Raw genomic sequence first — 20,505 nt, 5'->3', positions numbered from 1 at the left:
GCCGGAGGGGAGAGTGCAGTGTGGCAGGGTGCCGGAGGGGAGAGTGCAGTGTGGCAGGGTGCCGGAGAGGGGAGTGCAGTGTGGCACTGTGTGGCAGGGTGCCGGAGAGGGGAGAGTGCAGTGTGGCAGGGTGCCGGAGAGGGGAGAGTGCAGTGTGGCGCTGGCTCGCAGCCCAGGCTCTCCATGGCAGCCGTTGCTGTTATGCAAATTCCGCTTAAGCTTCACATTCCTCTATACTGGTGTTTTTTTCGCCCTCATCGCTTGTGCACAAAGCAGGCAGCCACGATCTCCCCTCCCGCGAGCAGACACGGGCCTACATTTATTTCCCTAACCTGCAGCCGTCGTGTGAGTAAACAGTGCCGTACGCAGCCACGCGCAGAGCCTCCCCGGCAGCTGCGGTACCCGAGCGTGGAGAGCAGGGGAAGTAACGCTCCAGGGCTGCAGTGTCTCTGGGTCTGTCGGCGGCGGTGGCGGCTGCTCGTCGCCTCCCCTCCCCTTTCTGCCATTTTCTTTCTGTTTCTCCTCCGGCAGAGTTTGACTCTTCTGTAAGCTGCGTTTGATTGGCTGTCGTAGCTAACAGAGCTCCCCCGGGAGCCAGCTGGAGGTAATCCCCGGAATGGAATGTGAGGCTAATGATCTCACCCTCCACTCAGGCGTTTGTCAATCGCTCGCTCTTTGGATGAAAGCACTTGTACAAAAGCATCCCCTCCGGCGGCTCGGTGCTGCTCAGACAGGCACGCGCACCCCGCACTCACGTGGGAAATGCCTCCTTAATTTAATAAAACAGAGAGCGCTCGTCCCAAGGCCTGCGAGCCCTAGTAAGGGCAGCAGCGGGGTCATGGCGTGGCTTCAAGCTGTGTGTGACGGGAGGACGGCCTCTCTTACTCTGCAACAGGTAGCGTAGGATGTTGGTGCGGGGGGCTCCGCGGGGTGGTCTTCATATCCCTGAGAAAACACACCTGTCTTGGCTGTGACGTCTGCAAGTTGTGCGTTCAGCTTCTAATTCTGTGTTTCCTTTAGGATGCCTCCAACGCTCGCAAGGCCTCTGGAGACGACCCGAAGCTTGACTGTCAAAAGGGGGAGCGCTTCCATCCTTCGCGGGAAGACAAGCTTTCCAGCTCCACCAACTCTTCACCTTTGCACTCGGAAGTAACGGCTCAGACACAGACTTCGTTATCCGCACCCGGTAATAAAACAGACCTTGACTTAAAGGACAGAGCGCCAGCCAACGGCACCAGCGTCACCGAGAAGCTCGCTCAGCTCATAGCTACCTGCCCTCCTTCCAAGTCTTCCAAGAACCGAGCCAAAAGACAAAGCGGCTCGGCCTGTCACGCTGCGCTCCCCCAAGACGGGACTTCTGCCGCTGAGACTGTCCGTCCTGCTGTAGAGCGCTTGAAGACCTCTTCCTCTGTACGTGGCGGCTCCCTGGAGGGCATTGAAAAAGAGCTTTTACCCAATAAGATGAGCAGCAAAACCTTTGACAGGGGCAATGTACGTCAAGCCAAGGGCAGCACCCTGGAGAAGCCGGCCGTCGGGAAAGAGGCGACCGGTGAGGACGTTCTCGGTGAGCGGACTTCCCTCCCGCAGGAGAAACCTTTGCTTGGAGAGAAAGGCGTCCCTGACGCCAGCGCGCAGGAGAAGCCGCTCCCTGTATATTGCACTTCCTTGGACTATAGAGCGGGTGTCGCATCGGAAGCGTCCACTGCGGTGTCGCCTTTCAGTGCCATCGGCGAGGGGAACCTGCCTTCGCCGGCCCCGGCAACGTGTCTGACATCCTCTAGCAGAAGCCCCAGTGTGAATACCCCCAGCTGTCCCTCCGATTCATTGCACTTAAACTCTGCCCCCGATCAGGTGGAATGTATTCACGAAGCCAGCGACAAGAGCCAGTACGTCCCCGAACACAGAACCTTTCATCGCAGCGCCGACTCTGATTTTTTAACGTGCAATAAGGGTTGTAAAGAATCTAAAAATGATATTACGAGAACTCATTTGCCCCCCCGAGCCCATGTACCGGAGAAAAAGCCCATCCAGCCGGTGGCACCGGGTAGCCACAAAACAAACCCTTCCGTCGTCAGTTTCGCCAGTCTCCTTCGCAAAAAGCAGCTGCTGAAGTTAAGCAGCGCGGCGGACGACACAATGCGCGGCGCCCAAAATGTGAATGCAACTGCCCAGGCCAGACAGCTGAAAAAGAGGAAAGGGAAACGGCCCCGGTGGACTAAAGTAGTGTCCAAGAGCCCAGGGCAGTTATCGAGAGAGCCTCCGGGGCACGGCCTCATGGAGCGCGTTTCTCACTCAAAACAGAAGCCTCAACAGCCAAGTCCGGTAAAGTGTATGGGGCAGATATCGTTTTTGGGCCAAGTGGCAGCACTGTCCAAAGCGTGCGTTTCTGACACGGGACGCCCTCCTTCTAAGTTAACAACACAACGACTTTACGGTACCCACGGAACCTACACCAGCGCATGCTGTCCTAAAGACGCCTTTGCAGGTCGTACAGCCAAGCGAGGGAGCTCTGGAAGCGACGGCATGCCTCGGCTGGACGGTCTGCCCAAAAGGGCTCTAAAAATTCCAACTTCCAAATTCGTCTCGTCGAAAGAAGACCAGGGACCGCCGGTTCTCGTGCCCGAGGTGGAGATGCCCTCTTTGAAGCAAAATACGCCAGCGCCACCGTTTCCTAGGAAGAGAGGCCGGCCTCGGAGGGCGCTGGCGCCTCCGCTAACGAGGACTCCGCCGGTTCTCTCGGTCGCCCCTTTTGTCTGCGCGGATAGCCCGGGCATGACGCTCGCTCCCGGGGACAGACCTAAAAGCGGCGAGCTTTCAAACCCCAAGGATCTGGAGCCTTCTAACCTAAAAGTGGCGTGCTCGGAGCCAGACAGAAAATCCGCCAAGAAAAGCAACGGGCAAATGGTGAAAACCATTATCTGCAAGATAAACAAGATGAAGACCATAAAGAGGAAGAAGCTTCTCAACCAGATCCTGTCCAGCGCAGCGGAGCAAGCGAGCCCAGGGAAAGCCCCGTCCAAGCTGCCGGGAGCCGCCTGCACCCTCGCAGCCACGTTTACTTCCAAGCTGGGCCAGCAGATAAACGTGAGCAAGAAGGGGACTATTTACATAGGCAAGAGGAGAGGACGCAAGCCCAAGGCCATGTTGGATTCCCTTCCCGGCGCGGACTCGCTGGAAAAATCCAACCAGCAAACCACGAACGTGGCGAGTCAGACCGGGCCGCCCTTAATATCTCCGGCGACGTCGAGTCCCGACAGCCTTCCTTCTCCCGTCAGCGGAGCCAGTGGTGCCCAGAGCCCGGTGGGCAGCGATGCCAGCTTCGTAGAGCCCAGCTCGCTGCCCTATTTACACGTGAATTCCAGGCAGGGCAGCTTCCTTCAAACGCTCGCTATGAGGAAAGTCTCTAAGGAGAGCAGGCAGCTGTCTCCCCCTGCTTTGCTGCCAAATTCCCCCACCCACCTGAGCGACCTGGCCCTGCTTAAAGAAGCCACTCCTTCGCCCATTAGCGAGTCGCACAGCGACGAGACCGTTCCCAGTGACAGCGGCATCGGAACCGACAATAACAGCACTTCGGACAGAGCCGAGAAGCTCTGCGGGCAGAAGCGGCGGCGCCATTCTTTTGAGCACCTCTCTCTGCTGCCCCCGGAGAACTCGGCTGTCTTGAGTAGCCTTAAAGAAAAGCACAAGCACAAGTGCAAGCACAGGAGCCACGACTTCCTCGGCTACGATAAAACAAAGAGGCAAAAGAGGAAACGCAAAAAGAAGTACCCCCAGCTGCGCAGCCGCCAGGACCCAGGCTTCTTGGGAGAGCTTGAGGAGCTGATCAGTCGCTTGAGTGAGGTTCGAATAACCCATCGTAGTCACCACTACATCCCTCGGGACCTGCTGCCCACCATATTCCGCCTCAACTTTAACCATTTCTACAGCCATCCCACCTTCCCGCTGGATCCCTTGCACTACCTCCGGAAGCCCGACCTGAAGAAGAAGAGGGGGAGACCCCCTAAAATGCGAGAAACTATGGCCGAGGTGCCTTTCATGCACAGCCTTGGCTTTCCTCTGTCTGGCAGCGGCTTTTACCCCTCGTACGGCATGTCCTACTCTGCCTCTCCCATCGCTGCTACCCCTATCGGCCTAGGATATTATAGCAGGTACCCGCCAACCATCTACCCTCCTCCTCCTCCTCCTTCACCTTCCTTCACCGCTCCCCTTCCTCCTCCGTCTTACATGCACACGGGACATCTCCTCCTCAATCCCGCCAAGTATCACAAGAAGAAACACAAACTGCTCCGCCAGGAGGCCTTCCTCGCCGCCGGCAGGACGCCTCTCCTGTCTGTCGGCACCTATCCCAGCGTCCCCCCGGAAGTGGCCTACGGCTGGATGGTTGAACACAAGCACCGCCACCGGCACAAGCACCGCGAACACCGCTCGGCGGAGCAGCCGCAGCTGTCCGGGGTCAGCTCCTCGAGGACGGTTTTGGAGTCTTTAAAACGCTACAAGTTCGGGAAGGAGGCCATGGCTAACCGGTACAAACATAAAGAGAAGCACCGCTGTCACCTGTCCTGCGCCCACCTGTCCCCCGCTAAGGGTTTATTAGGTAAAGATGAGCAGTGGTCACGGAGGGAGCAGTCCGAGTGCGGCTCGCTGCCTTTGGGCTTGCACACTCCGTTGCAGATAGACTGTTCTGACGACTTGACGGACCTTGCGCTCGGTGGCTTTACTCCCTGCTCGGAGCCGCCGAGTGGCGACGAACATACAAACATCTTCGCCAGCGCGATGGGTAGCTGCCGGGCCGGCGGCGTCTCCAGCCCCGGCACAGGACGCAAGCCGCTACACGACGGCCCGGGCTTTTTCGCTGAGAACTCCTTCAATCGATGTCTGAGGAAGGAGCGGCCGCCCTCCGGTGAGAGGGTCCCCGTTGGCGTGTCAGGTAGGACAGCTCTGCTTCTCTCGCGTGTGCGTGTGGGGCGTAGTATCGGGGAAGAGACACCGCATTCTCACCATGATTGGGGAGCCCGCTAATCATCATCCACCGCTGGTTCTGTGCCCGGCAGCCGTGGCTCCGATGTGTGACCGGCGGCTGAGGCTCGCTGGGCTGAGCACACGTCGGGATACGTGTAGCGTGTGTATGGTATGACCGGCGTAAGGGAAAGGGCTGAGTACGAGCCGTTGGATACAATTCTGCCAGGTTGACGCGCAGGGCTATTAATAGCTAGAAACTGCCCCGGGGGGGGGGGGGGTCTGTCCGGCACCAATGACCTTGCAGACACCGCGGGGGGGGGGGGATTATTGGGGAATGGCTTCCAGCATGAGGTACCGGAACGCTCTTTCATCCGCGGAATTGTATCGGAGATACCTGCTTCAAATGTAAGGTTGCGACGTGTGGAAGAAGGCGACAGAGCTTTCCCCTGTGCATGCGCCATATACTCCAGTGCATGCGCCATATACTCCCCATGGGCCCTAAGAAGACAGCGGGTGCACAGAAAGTAGTCCCAGCGGGCACTGTCTCCTTCCACGGATTGGCTGCGGTGGGGACGATGCGCTTCACATCTGCCACTGCGGTCTCTCCTTTCTAAACAATGCATACTAGAATTGTTTTCTTCAATTTTAGGCCCCCCTGACAGGTGGTGTAATACAGAGCCGGGGCATTAGGCCCCCTGATGGTTGGTGTAATACAGAGCCGGGGCATTAGGCCCCCTGATGGTTGGTGTAATACAGAGCCGGGGCATTAGGCCCCCTGACGGTTGGTGTAATACAGAGCCGGGGCATTAGGCCCCCTGATGGTTGGTGTAATACAGAGCCGGGGCATTAGGCCCCCTGATGGTTGGTGTAATACAGAGCCGGGGCATTAGGCCCCCTGATGGTTGGTGTAATACAGAGCCGGGGCATTAGGCCCCCTGACGGTTGGTGTAATACAGAGCCGGGGCATTAGGCCCCCTGATGGTTGGTGTAATACAGAGCCGGGGCATTAGGCCCCCTGATGGTTGGTGTAATACAGAGCCGGGGCATTAGGCCCCCTGATGGTTGGTGTAATACAGAGCCGGGGCATTAGGCCCCCTGATGGTTGGTGTAATACACAGCAGGGGCGTTAGGCTCCCTGACGGTTGGTGTAATACACAGCAGGGGCGTTAGGCCCCCTGACGGTTGGTGTAATACACAGCAGGGGATAGAGTCACAGGAGTCTGTTCCGTTTTGTCGTTTCCCCAGCCCCCCAGGAGCGGACCCTGAGGCCGTCGGAGAGCCCGTCGCGCAGGAGGACGGCGTCTGAGAGCGCGGCACCGGCAGGTCGGTAATCTCTGCATGCTGCCCGACGGGGATCCGTCACGAGGGATTACTCACTTCCAGTCTGATATTTGGGTGAATGTTTATTCCTCGTGTCAGATTAAAACATTTTCACAAATATTGCATCGTTTCCTTTTTTGCCCCAGTTGTAGTTTTTGCCCCATAATATAACGTGTTCAGGCAGCTGCATATCAGCCGTTTGTATCTCACTCTGTTATCTGAGCCCCGATCTACTAAACCCCCCCGACTCCTTATCATACTGCCTGCGGGAAACAATAGAATGACTCGGTCTTGATCACCATGTTGGACTCGCTGACTATTGAAAGTATACGGAGAAACTGAGCCGGGAAGCTCACCCCAAAAATCACATGACTGACAGCAATGGCGGCTCCAGGTCTGCAGATAAAGGGGGTTTATTGGGACAGAATAAGGGGAAACCAGGTTTTTGTCAATGCTGACTGGGGGGTTATATTACTTTATACAGCGCTGGGGGTTATATTACTGTATACAGCGCTGGGGGTTATATTACTGTATACAGCACTGGGGGGTTATATTACTGTATACAGCGCTGGGGGGTTATATTACTGTATACAGTGCTGGGGGGTTATATTACTTTATACAGCGCTGGGGGTTATATTACTGTATACAGCGCTGGGGGTTATATTACTGTATACAGCGCTGGGGGGTTATATTACTTTATACAGCGCTGGGGGTTATATTACTGTATACAGCGCTGGGGGTTATATTACTGTATACAGCGCTGGGGGTTATATTGCAGTATACAGCGCTGGGGGGTTATATTACTGTATACAGCGCTGGGGGGTTATATTACTGTATACAGCGCTGGGGGGTTATATTACTGTATACAGCGCTGGGGGTTATATTACTGTATACAGCGCTGGGGGTTATATTACTGTATACAGTGCTGGGGGTTATATTACTGTATACAGTGCTGGGGGTTATATTACTGTATACAGCGCTGGGGGTTATTACTGTATACAGCGCTGGGGGGTTATATTACTGTATACAGCGCTGGGGGTTATATTACTGTATACAGCGCTGGGGGTTATATTACTGTATACAGCGCTGGGGGGTTATATTACTGTATACAGCGCTGGGGGGTTATATTACTGTATACAGCGCTGGGGGGTTATATTACTGTATACAGTGCTGGGGTTATATTACTGTATACAGCGCTGGGGGGTTATGTTACTGTATACAGCGCTGGGGGTTATATTACTGTATACAGCGCTGGGGGTTATATTACTGTATACAGTGCTGGGGGTTATATTACTGTATACAGCGCTGGGGGTTATATTACTGTATACAGCGCTGGGGGTTATATTACTGTATACAGCGCTGGGGGGTTATATTACTGTATACAGCGCTGGGGGTTATATTACTGTATACAGCGCTGGGGGTTATATTACTGTATACAGCGCTGGGGGGTTATATTACTGTATACAGCGCTGGGGGTTATATTACTGTATACAGCGCTGGGGGTTATATTACTGTATACAGTGCTGGGGGTTATATTACTGCATACAGCGCTGGGGGTTATATTACTGTATACAGCGCTGGGGGGTTATATTACTATATACAGCGCTGGGGTTATATTACTGTATACAGCGCTGGGGGTTATATTACTGTATACAGCGCTGGGGGGTTATATTACTATATACAGCGCTGGGGTTATATTACTGTATACAGCGCTGGGGGTTATATTACTGTATACAGCGCTGGGGGGTTATATTACTATATACAGCGCTGGGGTTAAATTACTGTATACAGCGCTGGGGGTTATATTACTGTATACAGCGCTGGGGGTTATATTACTGTATACAGCGCGGGGGTTATATTACTGTATACAGCGCTGGGGGGTTATATTACTGTATACAGCGCTGGGGGTTATATTACTGTATACAGCGCTGGGGGTTATATTACTGTATACAGTGCTGGGGGTTATATTACTGTATACAGCGCTGGGGGGTTATATTACTGTATACAGCGCTGGGGGGTTATATTACTGTATACAGCGCTGGGGGTTATATTACTGTATACAGCGCTGGGGGGTTATATTACTGTATACAGCGCTGGGGGTTATATTACTGTATACAGCGCGGGGGTTATATTACTGTATACAGCGCTGGGGGGTTATATTACTGTATACAGCGCTGGGGGTTATATTACTGTATACAGCGCTGGGGGGTATATTACTGTATACAGTGCTGGGAGTTATATTACTGTATACAGCGCTGGGGGTTATATTACTGTATACAGTGCTGGGGGGTTATATTACTGTATACAGCGCTGGGGGTTATATTAATGTATACAGCGCTGGGGGGGTTATATTACTGTATACAGCGCTGGGGGGAGGTATATTACTGTATACAGTGCTGGGGGTTATATTACTGTATACAGCGCTGGGGGTTATATTACTGTATACAGCGCTGGGGGGTTATATTACTGTATACAGCGCTGGGGGGTTATATTACTGTATACAGTGCTGGGGGTTATATTACTGTATACAGCGCTGGGGGGTTATATTACTGTATACAGCGCTGGGGGGTTATATTACTGTATACAGTGCTGGGGGGTTATATTACTGTATACAGCGCTGGGGGGTTATATTACTGTATACAGTGCTGGGGGGTTATATTACTGTATACAGCGCTGGGGGGTTATATTACTGTATACAGCGCTGGGGGGTTATATTACTGTATACAGTGCTGGGGGGTTATATTACTGTATACAGCGCTGGGGGGTTATATTACTGTATACAGCGCTGGGGGGTTATATTACTGTATACAGCGCGGGGGTTATATTACTGTATACAGCGCTGGGGGGGTTATATTACTGTATACAGCGCGGGGGTTATATTACTGTATACAGCGCTGGGGGTTATGTTACTGTATACAGCGCTGGGGGGCTATTACTGTATACAGCGCTGGGGGTTATATTACTGTATACAGCGCTGGGGGTTATATTACTGTATACAGTGCTGGGGGTTATATTACTGTATACAGCGCTGGGGGGTTATATTACTGTATACAGTGCTGGGGGTTATATTACTGTATACAGCGCTGGGGGGTTATATTACTATATACAGCGCTGGGGGGTTATATTACTATATACAGCGCTGGGGGGGTTATATTACTGTATACAGCGCTGGGGGGTTATATTACTGTATACAGCGCTGGGGGTTATATTACTGTATACAGCGCTGGGGGTTATATTACTGTATACAGCGCTGGGGGGTTATATTACTGTATACAGCGCTGGGGGTTATATTACTGTATACAGCGCTGGGGGTTATATTACTGTATACAGCGCTGGGGGGTTATATTACTGTATACAGCGCTGGGGGTTATATTACTGTATACAGCGCTGGGGGTTATATTACTGTATACAGTGCTGGGGGTTATATTACTGCATACAGCGCTGGGGGTTATATTACTGTATACAGCGCTGGGGGGTTATATTACTATATACAGCGCTGGGGTTATATTACTGTATACAGCGCTGGGGGTTATATTACTGTATACAGCGCTGGGGGGTTATATTACTATATACAGCGCTGGGGTTATATTACTGTATACAGCGCTGGGGGTTATATTACTGTATACAGCGCTGGGGGGTTATATTACTATATACAGCGCTGGGGTTAAATTACTGTATACAGCGCTGGGGGTTATATTACTGTATACAGCGCTGGGGGTTATATTACTGTATACAGCGCTGGGGGGTTATATTACTATATACAGCGCTGGGGTTATATTACTGTATACAGCGCTGGGGGTTATATTACTGTATACAGCGCTGGGGGGTTATATTACTGTATACAGCGCGGGGGTTATATTACTGTATACAGCGCTGGGGGGTTATATTACTATATACAGCGCTGGGGGGAGGTATATTACTGTATACAGTGCTGGGGGTTATATTACTGTATACAGCGCTGGGGGTTATATTACTGTATACAGTGCTGGGGGTTATATTACTGTATACAGCACTGGGGGGTTATATTACTGTATACAGTGCTGGGGGTTATATTACTGTATACAGTGCTGGGGGGTTATATTACTGTATACAGTGCTGGGGGGTTATATTACTGTATACAGCGCTGGGGGGTTATATTACTATATACAGCGCTGGGGGGAGGTATATTACTGTATACAGTGCTGGGGGTTATATTACTGTATACAGTGCTGGGGGTTATATTACTGTATACAGTGCTGGGGGTTATATTACTGTATACAGCACTGGGGTTATATTACTGTATACAGCGCTGGGTGTTATATTACTGTATACAGCGCTGGGGGTTATATTACTGTATACAGCGCTGGGGGGTTATATTACTGTATACAGTGCTGGGGGTTATATTACTGTATACAGTGCTGGGGGGTTATATTACTGGATACAGTGCTGGGGGTTATATTACTGTATACAGTGCTGGGGGGTTATATTACTGTATACAGTGCTGAGGGTTATATTACTGTATACAGTGCTGGGGGTTATATTACTGTATACAGCGCTGGGGGGTTATATTACTGTATACAGCGCTGGGGGGTTATATTACTGTATACAGCGCTGGGGTTATATTACTGTATACAGCGCTGGGGGGTTATATTACTATATACAGCGCTGGGGGGAGGTATATTACTGTATACAGCGCTGGAATTTATGGTCAAGGAGAGGAATATTTCAGCCAGTTTAGGAACATGCGCGATCTAATTCACAGCCGTGGAGCCGCTGTCAGAATGTGAATGCTGCCACGGATAGATCTGGAGCCGGCCATTGCTGGCGCGGTTTATCTCAGACGTCTGTACCCGCGTGTAACGTCTGTACCCGCGTGTAACGTCTGTACCGTCTGTACCCGCGTGTAACGTATGTACCGTCTGTACCCGCGTGTAACGTATGTACCGTCTGTACCCGCGTGTAACGTCTGTACCCGCGTGTAACGTCTGTACCGTCTGTACCCGCGTGTAACGCCTGACGTGGTTTCTTTGTGTCGCTCGCAGTGATGGTGGTTCCTTCGCGAGGAGGGAGACTTTCTTCATCGCTGGAGGAGTCCGCGGACAGCCTGCCGCATCGCACGGCACTCGGTGAAAAGCATGGCGGCGTGGACACAGAGGGCGTCCTCACTGCTAACGCGTCGCTCCCCGCATCGCCGAGCGCTGCCACGATGCACAGCCGGGAAAAGAGCTTGCTGATCCCGGCGTCCCCCGCAGACCCCTCGCCCGACGGCCGGCGGCTTTCTGGCAGCTGCTCTCCTCCTCACCACCTGAAGAGGAGCGTGGTGGAGGCCATGCACAAACAGGCCCGGAGGATGTACAACTACGGCAAAATTCTGGCAACCAAAAAAAACATGGACCACGTCAATAAGATCCTGAAAGCCAAGAAGTTACAGAGACAGTCGCGCACGGGCAATAACTTTGTGAAGAGGAGACCGGGGAGGCCGCGGAAGTACCCCCTGGAGTCTGCCCTCCCCGTACAGGCCGCGCAGGGCTCCCCGCTTCTTAGCGACACGGCGGCCGTCAGGGAAGGCCCAGGCGTCAGGGCGGACACGGTCACTGACGTCATCGAGGCCGTGGTTCAGAGTCTTAGCGTGCGAGAGGGACACGGGCGAGGCTGGAAGAGGAAGCAGACGAGCGCGGAGGAGCAGGCGACCAAGCGGCAGAGACCGGTAACGGACAGCGCGCGGTACAGAGACGGCAGCAGGTTGGTCTGGACGCATACGGCATCTATACGGTACGGGAAGCCTTTTGAGTCCTTTCTACACGTTATTTTCCTTCTTGTTGTAGTTTTATGGTGACGGCTGACAGCGGCTGCCCCGTGCTTCGCGAGGTTAGTGGGAGCCATGAAAACCCTGACCGGGTCCCTGCACCGGACGCTGCCTCCGTCATCCAGCGAGAGAAAAAAGCAGCGCGCCCTCCCAAGAAAAAGTTCCAGAAGGCCGGACTGTTCTCCGACGTCTACAAAGCAGTAGAGTGAGTGACGGTGGGGAACGGAAGGGTAACGCGTTGCGCTCGTACGCCACGTCCAGCAGGTAAAGAGTCTCTCCCTGTTCTCGTCTTCAGTCCTAAGAGTCGGCTCATGCAGCTGAAGAAGGAGAAGTTGGAGTATATCCCTAGAGAGCACGAGTATGGTTTGCTGCCGGCCCCCATCCACATTGGTGAGTATCGCAACCGGGAACTTGGCACCATGCTAAAAAACTCCCCACGTGCTTTCCTTCGGCTGGGGTAAAGGGATGCCCCCCTCAGTGCCATCTTTTGGGGTAAAGGGATGCCCCTCAGTGCCATCCATTGGATGGGGTAAAGGATGCCCCCCCCCTGTGCCATCCATTGGCTGGGGTAATGGGATGCCCCCCCCGTGCCATCCATAGGCTGGGTTAAAGGGATGCCCCCAGTACCTTCGTTGCTGATATGTCATTGTGACAGTGGTGATGGACGCGTGTCTTCCGTGCGAGGACCGGCTCTCTGACGTGTGGAGCGCTCGGCGTCTCTTTGGCTCCTGGCCAGAGCTCGTCGGTATCCGTGCGAGGACCGGCTCTCTGACGTGTGGAGCGCTCGGCGTCTCTTTGGCTCCTGGCCAGAGCTCGTCGGTCTCCGTGCGAGGACCGGCTCTCTGACGTGTGGAGCGCTCGGCGTCTCTTTGGCTCCTGGCCAGAGCTCGTCGGTCTCCGTGCGAGGACCGGCTCTCTGACGTGTGGAGCGCTCGGCGTCTCTTTGGCTCCTGGCCAGAGCTCATGAAAGAGGCTTTTGTTGCGCTCGCTTAGCTCATCGCATAGAAAACAAATTCCCGCAGCCGAGCTGTTCCCTGGCAGCTGCCAGAAAGCCAGGCTGGGAAAAGTCTCTTAGTTGGCTGTTCAGATTCCGTTTCCTTCTGGTGGCTGGCAGGCCAAGTTGCACACTCGGGGGGGGGGGGGTTTGGGCTGTTGCGGGGGAACTACCCCTCCGGGACAGGGGCTTCTACACGTCCGTCCTGACGGTTAATGACTATAAATGGCTTTTCTTTGTGAATACGTTGCGTTACCGTGGCTCGCGCTTTGTCCCGCAGCTTGCGCTTCTCTAGCAGAGGGGCTGGAGTTGCATTTGCTGCTTTTCCTTCTCGGATGTCACCTCTCTGCTTGTGTGTTACAGGGAAGTACCTGAGACAGCGAAGAAGCGACTTCCAGCTTCCCTACGATATTCTCTGGCAGTGGAAGCACAATCAGGTGAGTAAAGCGGCTCGGTGGTCTCTGTGAGAGCGGGGTCCTGGGACCCCGGAGCTCTCTTGCCGTCACACAGGCCTTTACTGTTCGCTCCCTTTTTAGACAGAGCCCCGTGAGAATTCGCATATATGGCTAGCGACCGTTCTCTGGGCTCCTCGTGCACGGAGGGGAAGTTTATGCCAAGCATCCAAACGTTTGCCCCGTTTAGGGTTTGCGAAGTTTACCCCATCTAGATAGCTTGTTAATTAGCAGATGGGTTAAGGTGGGAGCGTGCTGACCCTATGTACGATTACCGAGACCCCTCCGTGATAGCGGCGTATGTCAGAGAATGTAAGAGTCTCTCTCTCTCTATCCTCGTAGTTATACAAGAAGCCAGACGTTCCGCTGTACAAGAAAATCCGTTCCAGTAAGTTCTTTCTATCTGCCCCCCGTAAACGATGAGCCGGTCTGCGCTCTGCTTCGTTCTGCGTTACGATGAGTGTCTTTCCCGGTGAGTAGCTGCCTTTGCTTTGTCTTTAAGATGTCTATGTGGACGTTAAACCTTTTTCCGGTTATGAAGCCACGACATGTAATTGCAAAAGTCCAGAGGCCGGCGAAGAGAAGGGTTGTGTGGAAGACTGTCTGAACCGGTAAGGGACCCGAGCGACTCGGTTTAATTGACCCCTGTCTCGATTGAACTTGGCGGCTCTCATAACGGCTTCCACACGTCTGCCCCGACAGCATGATTTTTGCCGAGTGTTCCCCAAACACGTGCCCGTGTGGTGACCAATGCAACAACCAGCGGATCCAGAGGCACGAATGGGTCCAGTGTTTGGAGCGATTCCGGGCGGAGGGCAAAGGCTGGGGCATCCGCACCAAGGAGCCCCTAAAAGCCTCTCAGTTCATCATTGAATACCTGGGAGAGGTGGTCAGCGAGCAGGAGTTCCGGTAAGAGCCACGGGGGTCCCTTCAAACAGTAACCCCACTTCTGTGTGCCTGTTCATTTACCGCTGGAGTCCGGCTCCGCTTGTGTGCTCTTTCCGGGGGGGGCAGACAGTTTGTCCGTTTCCGTCGGGGCCGCTGCCGCGCATATCTTCTTGTCTGTGAAAAGTCCTCTTACGCTATTCAGTGTAATAAGAGCAAAAGTGATCACCATAGCCAGCAGCAGAATATTCCATTGCGTTGTGAGTGAAATGAGGCTTTTGTGACTGCAGGACTGCGCATGCCTGTTGAAGGCTTGTATGTAACGTTCCTTTTACCCTGTGCCTCCTCGCAGGAACAGAATGATTGAACAGTATCACAACCACAGCGACCATTACTGTCTGAGCCTAGACAGCGGCATGGTGATCGACAGCTACCGCATGGGAAACGAGGCCCGCTTCATAAACCATAGCTGTGACCCCAACTGCGAGATGCAGAAATGGCAAGTCTCTACTGCACCGACGTGCCCCCCATCCCATCTCATCTCTCTACTGCACCGACGTGCCCCCCATCCCATCTCTCTACTGCACCAGCATGTCCCCCATCCCATCTCTCTACTGCACCAACATGTCCCCCATCCCATCTCTCATCTGCACCGACGTGCCCCCCATCTCATCTCTCTACTGCACCGACGTGCCCCCCATCCCATCTCTCATCTGCACCGACGTGCCCCCCATCTCTCTACTGCACCAGCATGCCCCCCATCCCATCTCATCTCTCATCTACACCAACATGTCCCCCCATCCCATCTCTCATCTGCACCAACATGTCCCCCCATCCCATCTCTCATCTGCACCAACATGTCCCCCCATCCCATCTCTCATCTACACCAACATGTCCCCCCATCCCATCTCTCATCTGCACCAACATGTCCCCCCCATCTCTCATCTACACCAACATGTCCCCCATCCCATCTCTCATCTGCACCAACATGTCCCCCCTCATCCCATCTCTCATCTACACCAACATGCCCCCCCATCCCATCTCTCATCTGCACCAACATGTCCCCCCATCCCATCTCTCATCTACACCAACATGTCCCCCCATCCCATCTCTCATCTGCACCAACATGTCCCCCCCATCTCTCATCTACACCAACATGTCCCCCATCCCATCTCTCATCTACACCAACATGTCCCCCCTCATCCCATCTCTCATCTACACCAACATGCCCCCCCATCCCATCTCTCATCTGCACCAACATGTCCCCCCATCCCATCTCTCATCTACACCAACATGTCCCCCCATCCCATCTCTCATCTACACCAACATGTCCCCCCATCCCATCTCTCATCTGCACCAACATGTCCCCCCCATCTCTCATCTACACCAACATGTCCCCCATCCCATCTCTCATCTGCACCAACATGTCCCCCCTCATCCCATCTCTCATCTACACCAACATGCCCCCCCATCCCATCTCTCATCTGCACCAACATGTCCCCCCATCCCATCTCTCATCTACACCAACATGTCCCCCCCATCTCTCATCTGCACCAACATGTCCCCCCATCCCATCTCTCATCTACACCAACATCCCCCCCATCCCATCTCTCATCTGCACCAACATGTCCCCCCCATCCCATCTCTCATCTACACCAACATGTCCCCCCATCCCATCTCTCATCTGCACCAACATGCCCCCCCATCCTATCTCTCATCTGCACCAACATGTCCCCCATCCCATCTCTCATCTGCACCAACATGCCCCCCATCCCATCTCTCTACTGCACCAACATGTCCCCCCATCCCATCTCTCATCTACACCAACATGCCCCCCCATCCCATCTCTCATCTACACCAACATGTCCCCCCCATCCCATCTCTCATCTGCACCAACATGTCCCCCCATCCCATCTCTCATCTGCACCAACATGCCCCCCATCCCATCTCTCTACTGCACCAACATCCCCCCCATCGCATCTCTCTACTGCACCAACATCCCCCCCATCCCATCTCTCATCTACACCAACATGTCCCCCCATCCCATCTCTCATCTGCACCAACATGTCCCCCCCATCTCTCATCTATACCAACATGTCCCCCATCCCATCTCTCATCTACACCAACATGTCCCCCCTCATCCCATCTTGGTTCATGACCTGTGTATTCTGTAGGCCTCACCATGCGCAGGCTTGGTACTGGTGCATATGCTTGACTAAGGGGTCTTGTTGTGATTCAGGTCTGTGAATGGCGTGTACCGGATCGGTTTGTACGCGTTGAAGGATATGCCTGCAGGGACGGAGCTGACTTACGATTACAACTTCCATTCCTTCAATACGGAGAAGCAGGTAACATGGCGGGCCGGGAGCGCGTCTGCGGGCCGGGAGCGTGTCTGCGGGCCGGGAGCGCGTCTGCGGGCCGGGAGCGTGTCTGCGGGCCGGGAGCGTGTATTCCTCTATTCAGCACGATGGGCAGTAATGGGCTCGTCCCTGGGGCTGTACGTTTCTCCTGCTGGCAGGGAGCCTGGGCCGTAAACACCCTGTTATCTAGATAGGGGCAGAGAGCATATTCCATAAATACTCGGAAATGTGGGGCCAATTAGTGTCTGCCAAGAAACAAATCCTTCTCAATCCTTCCAGCAACTTTGCAAGTGTGGCTTTGAGAAGTGCCGGGGCATCATTGGAGGCAAGAGCCAGAGGATGAACGGTCAGCCCAACAAGGCCAACCAGCTGCTGTGTGCTCACCGGAGGCCGGGCCGCTCCAAGGAGAAGCGCAAGTCCAAGCACAGACTGAACAAGAGGGTATGTGGCAGCGGCAGTTACCCCCAGGGGGCGTCTCGGCCCAGTGCTGCCTCCTATTGTCTTATGAATGTGAGAGAAACGCTTATTGTACTCCGAGTCCTGCTCCGGTGCAGATCTCGGTTGAGGGCAGTGTCATAAAGAAGGAACCCTCTTTTCCTTTGGTGATCTTCAGTGGGGTCTCCATAGAGCTGTGAAGAAGGCGTTGGATGCCGTAGGTCCGCCATTATAAATGTAGCGGAGGGTAACTTGTGACGGGGTTGTTTGCAGCCCTGTGGGGCTATTCACAGTCGGGTCATTTAGACCCCGAATGCTCCCTCACGTCCCTCAAAGACTTCTCTTCAGACGTATGGACGGAAGATTCCCAAAACATCACTAATTTATCCGTGTTGCAGAAAGGTCATGCTCCAGAAGATCGCAGTGACGCCGTGGGGACCCCGACCAGGCTGAGCTCGCAGCTCCACATGAAGCCCATGTCAAACAGAGAGAGGTAAGGGGCGCTCGCCCTACTCCGCCGGCCGCCCCCCTGCTCCGCCGGCCGCCCCCCTGCTCCACCGGCTGCTCTGCTGGCCACCCCCTGCTGAGTGTAGCCCCCCCTGCTGAGTATAGCCCCCCCTGCTGAGTATAGCCCCCTCACACGCCATTCTTTGTCATGTCTCTTGTAGAAACTTTGTGCTGAAGCATCACGTTTTCCTCGTGAGAAACTGGGACAAGATCCGTCAGCGTCACGAGGATGCCAAGAACGACCTCCATCAAGCGTCTCTGTACAGCCGCTGGAACGGCATCTGCCGGGACGACGGTAACATCAAGTCTGGTGAGCAGGGCGCCGGGGGCTGCTTTCTGTGCTCCCTCTGCTCTGGAGAGGACACCAGCGAGCAGCCATCTTTGTCTGGTTTTTGCAGATGTCTTCATGACTCAGTTTGCTGCTCTGCAGACCTCGCGCTCCGTTCGTACCAGACGGTTAGCGGCAGCAGAAGAGAACATCGAGATCGCGAGGACGGCCCGTCTGGCGCAGATCTTCAAAGAGATTTGTGACGGCATTATCTGTTACAAAGGTGGGTGTTCCCCGGGGGTATCGGGGGCCCCCATAGTGCTGGTGCCACGGGCTCACTCGCGGCTCCTATCTTCTCATACAGATTCCTCCGGTCGGGGCCTGGTGTCTCCTCTGCTCAGTCTTCCACCCAAGAAAAAGTAAGTGGCGCGGAGGCTACGAGCTTCGGCGCGTTTGCTGTTTGCGTCGAGTCTCTGTGTCTCCGGTGCATGAACCTGACCGGTGGGTCATGTGACCTGATCCCTTAAACCTGACGTAGATGCTGCACTGGGAGGGCCTTATTCAGGTCATATGAGGGGGCTTACTCTGGTCATATGAGGGGGGCTTACTCGGGTCAAATGAGGGGGGCTTATTGAGGGTATATGTGGGGGCTTATTCAGGGTATGTGGGGGCTTATTGAGGGTATATGAGGGGGCTTATTGAGGGTATATGTGGGGGCTTATTGAGGGTATGTGGGGGCTTATTGAGGGTATATGTGGGGGCTTATTGAGGGTATATGAGGTTGCATATAGAGGTCATATGTGGGGGCTTATTGAGGTTATTGAGGGGGCCTGTGATACGCATGTTCGTCCGGTCCGTGTCAGCGGCCTCTTTGTCTAGGAGACGGTTTGATGAAGGCCGCTTTCTCTGCTGGGAAGAGACCGTCGTCGTGCGCTCTAGTAGCGCGTGTCCCTGAAGCCGATTTGCTTATTCTCTCTAGAAACCCCTATTACTACGAGAAGGTGTCCGACCCCCTGGACCTGCTCACTATCGAGAAGCAGATTCTCACCGGATATTACAAGACGGTTGAGGCGTTCGATGCCGACATGTTGAAGGTTTTTCGCAACGCTGAGGTGAGTCCGTCCGCCGTGGAGTCCGCATGTGACGGGGAGCTTACGATCTTACGGAGGCGCGGGGGGGAAGCTTTGCGGAGGCGGGGGAGCTTTGCAGAGGCGTGGGGAAAAGTTTTACGGAGGGGGGGAAGCTTTACGGAGGCAGGGGGGAGCTTTGCGGAGGCGGGGGGAAGCTTTGCGGAGGCGGGGGGGAAAGCTTTGCGGAGGCGGGGGGAGCTTTGCGGAGGTGGGGGGGCGTTGCGGAGGCAGGGGGGAAGCTTTGGGGAGGCGGGGGGGAGCTTTGCGGAGGCGGGGGGGGCTTTGCGGAGGCGGGGGGTCTTACGATCTGCTTTCATTGGCGCAGAAGTACCACGGGAGGAAGTCGGAAATTGGAAGAGATGTCTGCAGACTGCGAAAGGCTTATTATAACGCGCGCCACGAGGCTGCTGCGCAAATCGATGAGATCGTCGGCGAGACGGCCAGCGAGGCCGACAGCAGCGAAGCGTCTCTTTGCGACAAAGATGGCGGCCACGAGAAGGATGACGATATCATTCGATGCGTTTGTGGTCTCTATAAAGACGAGGGACTGATGATCCAGTGTGAGAAATGCATGGTAAGGGCTTCCTGCGGCCCCCCTGGCACACATTCCCCACAAAGCAGGCAAGCAAAGGACAGACCCTGCCAGTGTGGGGGCTGATATCGGGGCGGAGCTACATGGTGGGCGTGATGTGGGGGCTGATATTGGGGGTACAGGGTGGGCGGGGCTTGGGGGCTGATATTGGGGAGGAGGTAACATGAGCTGCAGAGTATTGTGCCAGCTGCAGCGCTGTGGGGTGTGATGTCATTGTTTTCTTGGTACGTGTCACTGACGTGAAGCCTCTTTTGTTGCCCTTCAGGTTTGGCAGCATTGTGACTGCATGGGTGTGACGTCCGACGTGGAACACTATCTGTGCGAGCTGTGTGACCCGCGCCCCGTGGACAGGGTGAGCTCACACTCACAGCTTTACTCACACTCACAGCTTTACTCACACAGCCACATTCTCTGACCAGTCCTGATAATGCGCAGTGAGGCCCCCATTGTTTCACCCCTCGTTGTGTTTTGCAGGAGGTCCCGATGATTCCTTGCCCTCATTACGCACAGCCGGGTTTTATCTATTTCATCTGCCTTCTGCGAGATGAGCTTCTGCTGCGTCAAGGTTTGTGCATGTGTTGCGTGTACGTTGGTGTGAAGCTGGTTACATGTTGCGGATGTCCCGTGTCTTGTAAGACAGCACGTGTTCTTGGCATCCTTGTTGTCCAGGTGACTGTGTGTATTTAATGCGGGACAGTCGGCGGACTCCAGACGGGTTGCCGGTGCGTCAGTCATACAGGCTGCTGAACCACATCAACCGTGAGAAGCTGGACATCTTCCGCCTCGAGAAGCTGTGGAAGAACGAGAAGTACGTTGTG

At 54.3% G+C, this 20,505-nt stretch overlaps 1 protein-coding gene across 1 annotated transcript in view; it reads left to right on the top strand.

Annotated features, from left to right (window-relative positions):
• Positions 1 to 20,505, top strand: part of ASH1L (ASH1 like histone lysine methyltransferase) — a 39,505-nt gene that overhangs the window by 17,661 nt on the left and 1,339 nt on the right. Inside the window, exons 3-23 of the mRNA XM_053474569.1 lie at positions 1,021 to 4,927; positions 6,205 to 6,282; positions 11,301 to 12,000; positions 12,084 to 12,269; positions 12,360 to 12,454; positions 13,422 to 13,495; positions 13,853 to 13,898; positions 14,013 to 14,121; positions 14,213 to 14,419; positions 14,748 to 14,894; positions 16,635 to 16,743; positions 17,035 to 17,196; positions 17,589 to 17,683; positions 17,859 to 18,007; positions 18,096 to 18,248; positions 18,330 to 18,384; positions 18,945 to 19,077; positions 19,421 to 19,669; positions 19,953 to 20,039; positions 20,162 to 20,252; positions 20,357 to 20,495. Coding sequence (XP_053330544.1) covers positions 1,021 to 4,927; positions 6,205 to 6,282; positions 11,301 to 12,000; positions 12,084 to 12,269; positions 12,360 to 12,454; positions 13,422 to 13,495; positions 13,853 to 13,898; positions 14,013 to 14,121; positions 14,213 to 14,419; positions 14,748 to 14,894; positions 16,635 to 16,743; positions 17,035 to 17,196; positions 17,589 to 17,683; positions 17,859 to 18,007; positions 18,096 to 18,248; positions 18,330 to 18,384; positions 18,945 to 19,077; positions 19,421 to 19,669; positions 19,953 to 20,039; positions 20,162 to 20,252; positions 20,357 to 20,495 — 6,971 coding nt within the window. The remainder of the gene's footprint in view (positions 1 to 1,020; positions 4,928 to 6,204; positions 6,283 to 11,300; positions 12,001 to 12,083; positions 12,270 to 12,359; positions 12,455 to 13,421; positions 13,496 to 13,852; positions 13,899 to 14,012; positions 14,122 to 14,212; positions 14,420 to 14,747; positions 14,895 to 16,634; positions 16,744 to 17,034; positions 17,197 to 17,588; positions 17,684 to 17,858; positions 18,008 to 18,095; positions 18,249 to 18,329; positions 18,385 to 18,944; positions 19,078 to 19,420; positions 19,670 to 19,952; positions 20,040 to 20,161; positions 20,253 to 20,356; positions 20,496 to 20,505) is intronic.

This window comes from Spea bombifrons, chromosome 9 (assembly GCF_027358695.1).
Source record: "Spea bombifrons isolate aSpeBom1 chromosome 9, aSpeBom1.2.pri, whole genome shotgun sequence".
Classification (NCBI taxonomy): domain Eukaryota; kingdom Metazoa; phylum Chordata; class Amphibia; order Anura; family Pelobatidae; genus Spea; species Spea bombifrons.
Note: the sequence above shows the minus strand (reverse complement) of the source record. Positions and strands in the feature narration are given on the sequence as shown.